This window comes from Podarcis pityusensis (assembly GCF_964106645.2).
Source record: "Podarcis pityusensis genome assembly, chromosome: 6".
NCBI lineage: Eukaryota > Metazoa > Chordata > Lepidosauria > Squamata > Lacertidae > Podarcis > Podarcis pityusensis.
Genome location: NC_138030.1, coordinates 44,522,379 through 44,533,132, shown reverse-complemented (window position 1 = coordinate 44,533,132; position 10,754 = coordinate 44,522,379). Strand labels below are relative to the sequence as shown.

The 10,754-nt window shown below is 40.7% G+C and overlaps 1 protein-coding gene across 1 annotated transcript; it reads right to left on the bottom strand.

Annotated features, from left to right (window-relative positions):
* Positions 1-4,399: 4,399 nt before the first annotated feature.
* Positions 4,400-10,639, bottom strand: LOC308479443 (transcription initiation factor TFIID subunit 11-like). Its single transcript, XM_081010165.1, has 5 exons — positions 10,388-10,639; positions 8,102-8,232; positions 7,323-7,410; positions 6,259-6,355; positions 4,400-5,167 (listed from the first exon to the last, which is right to left on the bottom strand). Exons 1-5 carry the CDS (start codon positions 10,622-10,624, stop codon positions 5,037-5,039), a joined length of 684 nt encoding a protein of 227 aa, XP_080866291.1. The 5' UTR covers positions 10,625-10,639; the 3' UTR covers positions 4,400-5,036.
* Positions 10,640-10,754: the final 115 nt, after the last annotated feature.

The following is a 10,754-nucleotide window of genomic DNA, read 5'->3' as shown; positions in this document are numbered from 1 at the left end:
TCTGCTTCATTCCTGCTTGAGGTGATGGGTAGCATTGGGGACATATATATTATACACCAAAACAGTAAGGGTCAGTCTTCTTTGCTGAAGCATTGTCAACCATTGAAAATAAATTTCATGGAGCTTTGGCGCAGCACCATGAGCCTGAGGCATAGAAGAACGAGGGGTGGGGTACAGGCTGAGCACAGGAACGGGTGCTAGGAACAGAAAGTATAAAATTAATCAGGCCTGATATGGGTTTTGGTGGCCGCAGTTTCCCATTAAACTGTTCCCCCACCCCTTGTCTTTTCCAGTAAGACACTTTGAGTGGAGCATTTCATTAGCCTTCCTCCCACTTCTTCATAAGCTCAGTTGACCTTCACCATTGCCTTCTTGCAGTATCACAACCCTTACTGGGTTTAATTTAGTGAAAAGCTGCAAATGTCCTGTCCTTGACAGCTGAGACATGTTGGAAGCACTTTTCCTTTGCATTACACTACACAGATAAGCCTGGACAGCACAGAGGAAGTGGGTTCTGCCAATTCCCTCTAGGTCATGCACTGCCCTTAGCAGTTCATTTGGTAAATGATGAACCGCAAACTATGCTGCAACTTTCTGTAATCCAGATTAATGCTGGTTGAAATTGTTCTAGTGTGCGATTATGTAGAGTGGCTAAACGCTCAACCCTTTCTTCTTTCTGCTGTCACTCGTTGTTTGCTATTTGGAATGAATGAAACAGCAATTAAGCTCTGGAAGAGGCTTGGCCAATGCTAGTTTTCTTGGATGTTTCCATAAAGAAGTTGTGTCCAAAACAATTTTAGAGGGGATTTTGCTCTGAAGCAGTTTTAACAAGGCATGATGAAGCCTACATAGAGGGAAATGGTAATAGCAAGGAGGAAAGAATGTCTCCAGGGATTCCAGCCTTAGATGCAGCCTGTAAATTAGCACAATATGACTCTCCAAGCAGTTAAAGCCAGTCTCAGGCAAGTAAACACAGTCTATCAATTTACAACAGAAGGCCTATGCTTGCTCACTATACATAAACTACCATATTGAAGATTACAGAAATTAGATGTTAGTTAAGCCTCTAATGAATGACAAGCTTATAATGAGTTCTGTGCCTAGTTGAATTATTATTCTATTATTTATTGAATTTATATACCGCCCTATACTGGGGGGGGGGGGGGGCGTGTCTCAGGGCAGTTCACAGAATAAAATCAAGATATAAAACCACAAAATACCTAACAAAAATTTAAAAAACAACCCAATAGCCTCCCCCTTCAAAAAAAACCCCCACATTTTAAAAGGGCATAGGGTGTAAATCGTGAAGGTATATTGTACAACACTCCTGGAACTGGGGAATGAGCAAATGTGTGAATGCTAACTCACACTTCTCACCCTCCACCACCAGCCATTTTGTTCTACTTTTTAAAATTTTGTGTTTTCATTGATAAACACAACTCAACAAAATGTTAGTTGTTGGCCAGTCTCTGAAACTGACTTTTTAAGAAAACAGCTATACTGTACATCCATGTCCCTAAGAAGCATATGAGACCCAGTAGAGCAAGGATGGGGAACCAGTGGTTCTCCAGGTGTTGCTGGACGAAAACTCACAAGAACCCTGATTGTTGGACATGCTGGCTGGAGCTCGAGTCCAGCAACAACTGGAGGACCACAGGCTTCCTGCCCCCACAGTAGGAAAACAAATGTGGAAGAGTGGTGGCAAGCTCTCTTGTGAAGTCCTGCAAGATTAAACTAGATAATACAATCCTGTGCTACACTCTACCAAAAAAAGCCACCCATAGCATCTGACGTTTCGTACCTTTGGATATGACTACATTTAATACTTTTGTGGGTTAGTCTTTGTAGTGTGTTAAAACACTATTTTAATGTTGTATGGATGCAAAACAAACTGATGATACAATATGCACTACATTCTAGCAACAAGAAGGGATTGCCAATTCTTCCCAAACCATATGCCTAGATGCAAATTCAAAGGCTGTTCTTGTCTTTGTGAATGATTAGGCTGATGTACGGTATACGTGCCTGTGCTGACTTTTGGTAGTTTTTATCCCTAAAAAGAAAATGTAGCTATAACATATAGGCCTGAATGTGTTCTTACACAATTTTCAAAAAGTGGTTAATTTTAGAATATTAAAACTGGAGACATAAGAATCATGCTTAATACAGGTATACATAGATGTGGCTGCTAAAAGTATGATATGGATTAAGATTGGTCAGATAAGAGGAATTAGTGGGTTTAGTTTAAGTCAAGTATCTTACATTTAGGGAAGAAGTTTCTACTACTGCACATGTTGGATTAGTCAGACTGGGTTAAAGTGTCAAAGATATTTAAAGGCTAACCATACACACGACTGGTTTGTTTTTATTTTTTTAAAATAAAATCACAAATCATAACAGTGGAATATGTACCATAAATAGTCTGAGTTATGTAATGTCCCATCAAAGCTACAGCCTATATTAATATAGAGTTCAGAACAAAATGGAGCATGAAGAGGGTAATGGGCTATAACATAATAAGCAATCTTGCTGTAAATTAGTAGTGTTTTAATGGTTAACCAATCTTATCTAGTACTTATTAAACAGTTTGTAGCTGGAGGCAATGCCATTCCTTAGCTATTGCTGCAGAATGCATCTTTTTGTGTCTGACATCTGCTTGTCTGCCTTGATCTGATTGCCTTGGAGCAGTCACTGTGTGACCTTCACTATGTGAATCAGAGAGCAGCTTAAAACAATTTTTGTTCTGAACCGGCGCGGGGGGCGGGGGGAGAGACTCTGTCTTCAGCTGCCTCAGATAATTTGCTAGCCCTCAAGGCTAGCAACGGGCTGCTGTACTCCAGAAAGCTTTGCCAGCTGTGCTGTGGTGCTGTCACTTTCATTAATTCATCAGTGGTGATTTCTGCATATCGGGCTGCATGTGCTGTAGCTTCTGCTTGTTCATTTTCTGTGCAGTGAACTATTGCTGATGCCTTTTTCCTAAGGCATCCTATTTAAAACACTCCCTTCAATCCCAAGCCACACACTGGAGTAAGCATGAATCACCCTCTCCATATTGGAAAATGCCCAAGTGGGGTAGCCCTTCTTTAATGCAGTGGCAGAAAAACTCTATTAAAAGAGTAGTATGTATTACTGTTGGCTCCTATGTATAAAACCACTCTTGCCTAATGAACAGAACTGTTTTTGAAGTCTGTAAAATTTATCTTTATGGGGTTGACAGTGCAGTTCATACTATTTGTAGTATAGTACCAAAACACACCAAATACATACATCTTAAGTATAGTCATGCACTTTCTGTGAATTCAACAAGTAAACAACTATTTGTTAAGTGTACTACACATAGAGTATTTTCCCCTACATGCAGTTGCTGATCATGCAGTCCAACAAACCTGAACTTTCAGTAAACAATTCTGCATATGCATATCTTCTATTGCTAAGAAAGAAGCAAAATAGTCTTGGCCATGGTTAGATTTTATATAGGCCACCCACTGCTTTTTCTTAAATTGAATGCTAAAAAATAAAAATCTTAACTTTTGTTGCAAAATGCAGCATGTTAAAACATGAAAAGACAAATGTATAAGAATGGTACACAGAATTTAACTGCACAATGCAGTTCATGTATTTTTATCCTGCTGAAAATAGTTTTTTTTAGCAGTTTCCAGTATCTTTTGGGGTGCTTAAAATAAGGCAAAGCATAGAGAAGATATACTGGTATGTTAAGTTTATGGTGTGACTTGTTTGGTTTTAATTACTGATGGTAGGAAGAGCCTTGCTTATCAGCTTACTGTGGTGGGCATGGTCCAGATGCTTCCCCCCAACTGAGGATTAATTTATTCCTCTATGTTTACTACTGGAATAGGGAGGAAATCCACTGAAGCTGATACCGAGACGCTGGACTACTAAACTGCATTGCTGTTCTGTTCTTAAAGACACTCCCTTTTTTCAGTGCTATATTTAAATGTAAAAAGAAGTGAAGAGCAAGACTTACTACTTTGTAATACCGTAACTTATACACCAAGGGATTCTTACTTGTTGCAAGGCTCTCCTAGTTTCTTGTGGCTCCTGCTGTAACTATGACCAGGAATGCTACAAGCACAGGTAGAGTACTGGGTACAAGGCTGACTTGAATCTAAACTAAAGCATTCAACCGTATTGGATTTTGCTGCAATATACTTTTTCCTCCTTTGATTGTATTGGTTCTGTGAACCACTTCTGAGTTATAAATTAAATTGATTAACTCTGTTTCTGTTGATTTATTTCTCAAGTTTTAACTTTCCAGCATCATAGTCAGGCTATCGATCTGATACTCAGCAGCTTATCCTTTTATTGCTGTTGCTGCAGCTACAAAAGGCGAACCGTGCTTGGCAATATGAATTGATAAATGGTACATATTATGAACATATTTTCCAGTGAAGCATATTTGTTCCACCTTTATTAGAAAACATCAGAGGCAAAGTCATTACACAACTGCATCCATTACTTTAGGTGGCTCTTTATTGGTTTTTGGAGCTGCGCCTGCCTGCTCGATTTGATTATGGCACACTCTAGGAGTTTTGCGTTGACCAGGTCTTATATTTCACACAACTTGTAAGTTTAATATCAGAGAACTGGATGCAGAATCAAACATTAGTCTCAAGAAAAAAATATTTAAAAGTAGTTCCTTTATTAGAGATGATTGCCATTACATTTCATTCTTAGAAACAAGAATTTTCTTATTTAGTTGCCTTTGCTCTCTCCAAAAGGTATTTGATATTCAATAAGGTATTCAATAAGTATAAACTTACGATGGCAATGTTTTATACAGTTTATTGACTGCATACTTAAATGTTTCTGTACTCGGTCCAAATATAGCATGCAGTATAACTTCTATCAGAATGACCTAGAATTTCATAAGTAGTTTATTAAATGTTTCCCCCAGTAAAATCATATACGTTTAGATGGCTTTAAGCAATCTGAAGCCACCATTTGCAAAAGTTATTTACACTTATTCAAAGGTGAATGATCTTCATCCCACTGAAGACTCTTCGCCAATCTCCTCTTCAGTGAAAAATAATTTTTTTGTATTTTGAATTTGGGATCTGCCCTCGTGACTTCAATCGTCTGACTGCTTCACGCATGTGTTTGGGCTGCAGAGGGGGTGATTCTCCCCACTTTTCACATACATCTAGTGCTGAAAACAAACAAGTATTTAAATCAGTTTGTTGCTTCAATACATCTTACATACCCCCATTTGGTTACAAAATCTGCCTTATTTCTACAAACATTTTAGCTTTAAAAGTAGTTGATACGTGTGTATATTTCTTTACATTCTAACAACCAGGCATACTAGTATTTAGCCGATGGACTAAATAGACTTAACAAAAGGCCAGATTCAACTAGTCAGTGCAAGGACTCCCACTAGCACAACAGATGTTTTCCACCTTCATGCATTCTGGTGGATCAGGAGATCCCACAGAAGAGTACATGGGCAGAAGAGAGGAGAGGTTGTTCCATTATGCGAGCAGAAATGCTTGCACTGACAGACCAATCTCCTTATCCTGAATTCCGACCCAAAGCAGTTGACTCTACTTTAGTATATATTCAGTTTCTGTAGTTATGTAAATACTATAACTTGCATCTGAGAATCAAAATGTCAAAACAGCAGTTTAACTTGTTGGGGTGGGGGAATGGAGTACAGTCATACCTCCGGTTGAAGTAGCTTCGGGTTGAGCGTTTTCGGGTTGCGCTCCGCGGCGACCCAGAAGTAACGGAACACGTTACTTCCAGGTTTCACTGCTTGCGCATGCGCTCAAAATGACGTCACGTGCATGCGCGGAAGCAGCGACCCGCGCACGCGCAGATTGTGTTCGCTTCAGGATGCGAACAGGGCTCCGGAATGGATCCTGTTCGCATCCAGAGGTACCACTGTACTGCATACCATTACTATGCTACCAAAACTTAAAAGATAAACGCAAGTGGCTTAAGAATTCTTCCATTTGAGGAGAATTTAGATAAAATTGAATAAGTATTCCCTACCATTGGGTAGAAAATTGGGCACATACATAGGATAGAATGGGTAACATCCTATTTTTGTGTTTAGAAAGCAAGTGCTTAGGTAAATTATTCATACTGTTACACTGTGTTAATAGCCATATTTCTCTTAAAACTACTGAGCTATTGCAAATTCATAGAAATGAAGAACTGCAATAATATTTCAGAATAAAGGATTACAGAAAACCTGTTTAACTCTATACAAGTTTTAAATATTCTTCTGTTACTCACCTTCTTCTACTACCTCTCCAACAAAGACTTTGGAAATTCCTGACATGGCGATAACTACATTCTGAGAGACAGAGGTTCCAGTAATTGACTGGATCAGCTGAGGAGGGGAATGATAATTTGATTTTAAAGGGTTAAGTTCTTTATGTTCCAATCACAAACATTACTGGCAATGACAACTGTGCTGCCACAGGGTTTCAGCATAGTTTATGTCAGACTGAAGTTTAAAATTCATAATCTGTGTAAAGGAAATATTGCATCTATTGGGTTGTATCCTGCTAAGTCGTCATGTGTCCTAAATGGGGAGGGGAAGAGGGCCTGCCAAAACAATCCAATGAGTACAGAGCTAGCTCAGTGGGTGCAGAATACCGTATTTTTCGCCCTATAGGACACACTTTTTCCCCTCCAAAAATGAAGGGGAAATGTGTGTGCGTCCTATGGGGCGAATGCGGCCTTTCGCTGAAGCCTGGAGAGCAAGAGGGGTCAGTGCGCACCGACCCCTCTCGCTCTCCAGGCTTCAGGAAGCTATCCGCAAGCCTTGGGAGCCTGCGGGAGTTCCCGCCGGGCTCCCAAGGCTTGCAGACAGCAGCCTGCAGCCCGAAACCAGGGGAGCGCAGCGGAGCGCGCCCCGGGCAGCTCTCCGCAAGCCTTGGGAGCCCGGCGCGACTTCCCGCCGGGCTCCCAAGGCTTGCGGATAGCAGCCTGTTCTGGGGGCTGGGGTCGGGGGAAGCTCGGGCTTCTCCCGCCCCAGCCCCGCGCCTGGGGGGGGGATATATTTTTTTTCTTTATTCCCCCCCCCAAAAAAAACAACCTAGATGCGCCCTATGGGCTGGTGCGCCCTATAGGGTGAAAAATACGGTACTATCTGACTGGTGTGGGATGGGTGGGAACAAAAAGGAAAGAAGAGAATATTATATAGCATGCAGGAAGTGGACATGGCTGATTGACAGTAATCCTGAAATTAAGCACTCCATACTGCAACATTATGTTGCAGGTTCCATTTGTACATCATAAGATACAACTCGGCAAGCTGCTTTACTTTAAATTGAATTGGAACAGAACCGTACCCGTTTAATAGCAGCCTTAGGAAAAGCTGACCGGCGATACATCTCGTAACGATTTAGTTGTTCTTCAGAGAAAGAGGAAACAAGAATTCTAGAAAGAAAAGACCAATTATACCCCAGATTTAGATAAGCACGTTTACCCTATACACATCTTTATAGCTACAAAACTGCATAGCTTGTGAAGTTGGGGAAAGACAATGGTAAAGTACTTCATTTGAAAGAAAGAATCTGGAAGGGGAGAGTATCGTGCAGTGCCACACGATAATTATTCCTTCCTATGTTACAGTATGAATCGTTCAATCCTATACATGCCTACTCAAAACTGTCCCACTAAGACCATTTTTTTAATTTATGCAGCTTTTATGACACTTTTCAAGAGCAGGGCTCCTTCCAAAGCCATTCTGAGGAAATAAATTATAATAAAAACACCATCAAAATCCAAGCACTAACAATCACATACAAATTACAAGTTTTTTTATGGGACTTACGGCCAGGTATGTGTATAGGATTGCTACCTCAGTATTTCTTGGTTGTAAATTTAATTTCCAGTCTGATCCTATGCATGCTTACTCCAAAGTAAGTCTCACTAGTTACTCCCAAGTAAGTATGCATAGGGTTGCAGCCTCAGTACCACCTCCTTCCCACCCACCCCCCAAAAGGCAGGGAAATCAACAGTACAGTTTATCTACAAGACATTACAGCTTATCTTATAAGCCCCCTATTATACAAACCATTTAGCATTAATAAAAAGCTTTATGTCATGTAGATGTAAGATTACTTACTGCATTTTTTGAATCTCATCTTCATCTACTTTATGTTTTTTCTCTTTTTTCTCCTTTATCTCTATTTTTATTTTCTTGGCTGCACAAGGCTGTGAAGTAGACTCCTCTGTTTCTTCGTACTCTGTTTTAATCTAGTATAAAAAAAACTTGTTCAGCTTGGCTATAGTGTTGGTATGTTCAGATTGGTTATAGTTATAGTTTCAAATTAAAGTTGTCACGTGCAAAAGATTTTCATTATTTTTATTATTAGGTCCACTCTCTATATTGCCACATACATGTCGTGACTTGCGTATTTTATTAAACAAAAGATAGAACAAGATTTCAACTTCTTCAAAAAACTGAACTTAAAAAAAAATATTATTCCTTCTCTCTCCAATGTTGAGATTTTATTTCAATCAGTGACTTGCACAGCATGGAAGCATGCGGGAGGTGGGGGGAGTAGACATACCCTTCGGCATTTCACTGATAAAATACTAACATTTGTATAAAAAACAATTCTTATTCCAAGGGTCATCATGAAAGAAGCACCCTGTCCCCTTACACATAACTAAAGGGTATTCTGTGCATGCTGTTACACTATTTTAATTTATTATGTAACAGCCTTTCTTGCACTAGCTTTGGAAGCATGGGTTCTTAATAGACTGGCGATAAAGTGTAACAAGGTGGTACCCAACAAAGTGGTTCTGTTAGCGCAAGGATTTCTGTTTGTGCAAAATGGAACTTCCCTTTCTTTTCTTCTCCCCATGCAATTCCATCCCCCCCCCCAAAAAAAAATCTGTTCTGGAGGATTGGGGGAACCACAGGCAGAGGAGATGGATGTGAAGTTCCACTGCACAGCCAAAAGTCATTGCACTAGCGGAGCTACTTAAAGTACTGCCCTTAAAGTTTAATCCTTACAGAATAACCACCTTGAACACAGCCATCAATCTGGAAAGGCAGTTGTGATGATGAGGAAATGGAAGTCAAACATTGCATTGGTATCTTGTGTTCATGAACTTCAAGTGTAGTCCAAACAAGATTGAATTTGAAGATACCTCGGGCAGTGTGTTTATGCACACATAAATATGTAAAAAAAAAGACATGACCAGAAGGCAAGATGGACAAGATTTACCAGTTTCTAGGGAGGTTATGTTTACTGTTCAGCATTGCAGTAAAAACAACAGAGTCTTGTGGCACCTTAAAAGATTAACAGATTTATTATGACACAAGTTTTCATAGATTCCAAGTGCAGAAATAAGTATGGTGCAGGAGCAACCCTGACATCCTGGCCTGGGCACTGTTATTTGCTCCATTCTTGAATCTGATCAGGGGAAGGGGTACAAGACAGAATGTGCATGAACAGATGAAGTTATAGATCCTATAAGTCAATTAAGAACATGGGCCTGAGCTTGTTTTCCTTCCTCCCTCTCCAGCCCTTTTTCTTCCTATGTCTTTTAGATATTATGCTGAAGAGTGGGAACTGTCATAGGAACATATGCTCTACCAATGAGCTATGGCCCTTCCCCTTTCCTTTGTAAGCTGCTGTAGGAGCATTTTTGGCTAAAGAATAAATGCCTTAAACAATATATAAATTCATCAGATGCATTGAGCATTATCCTTTTACTGTATTGCATGAATGCAACACATAGGGAGGTGAGATGGTAAAGAGGGGAAAAAGAAGTAAATGAAACACAAGATTACAGCCGGTGATGATGAAAATAGAGCCTGAATGCAAAATAAGCAATGTGACACTTTATGGCAGGAGTGACAGGGTCAGTCTGTCCATTTCCCAGACATTTAAGGTCTAATTCAGCCGTGGTCAACCTGTAGCCCTCTACATGTGGTTGGACTCCCAACTTCCATAAGCAGAGGCAGAATAGCAGTGTTCAGGGTGAGAGGAGCTTTAGTCCTAGGGTGGTCTATAGGTTCCCCCTCCCTGCTCTAACTGAATTGAGTGGGTGTACTTTTTGTAGTCCATTTCCCCCTAATCTCGCTGGTCAAAATCCCCTCTTTGCTTATATGCCTACCTGCAACTGAGGATAACTTCTCATGTATATGATGAAGTGAATAACTAATTTGTTAAGTCTTTAAGGTGCCACAACATTCTGGCAAGAATTACCATTAAAGAGATGCTGTCTCTGATAAATATGGGCAGTTGGAGCACAGGGAACCGGGGAGGGGAAATCCAACCACCTTTCAAGTAGGAATTTAGCAGCAGCCCATCGACCCCCAAAACAAGAATAGCTGAAGAGCAAGTCGAAGGAAAAAAGGGTTAATGTGAGCGTCGCTTCCTTCTCTTCTACACACCTCTCGAACCTGCGCCTCCTCCTTCACCTCCACAGGAGCCTTCGCTTGCCCCTCCGCTAATTCCGCGGCGAGGTTAGAGGACTCCTCCGCGGGAGATGGAGAAGATACAGCGGGCGGAAGAATAGCATTCTCCGTACGAGATTCTGCAGATTCAGCCATTGTTCCCAGGAGGAGGATGTGTCGCGCTCTCGTGACGTCATCGGAGATGCGTCGTCCACCTCCGGTCTCTGTTTCCATGGCAATACATCACGCCCAAGCATAGGAAGGGGAAAATGAGCTGCACGGTGAAAAATGTCAGAAAGGCGACCGTCTCAGTCGGCTTCAATAAAAACAATACTGTATTCCCGTTTGAACAGTGGAAATGCTA

Bases quoted from the DNA above. Each gene is read 5' to 3' on its own strand.
- LOC308479443 (XM_081010165.1), bottom strand. From the start codon at position 10,624: ATGGAAACAGAGACCGGAGGTGGACGACGCATCTCCGATGACGTCACG. The intron at 8,233-10,387 runs GTGTGTAGAAGA...TTTTTATACTAG, and splicing joins AGGAGGCGCAGGTTCGAGAG to ATTAAAACAGAGTACGAAGA. The intron at 7,411-8,101 runs GTAAGTAATCTT...TTTTCTTTCTAG, and splicing joins GATGAGATTCAAAAAATGCA to AATTCTTGTTTCCTCTTTCT.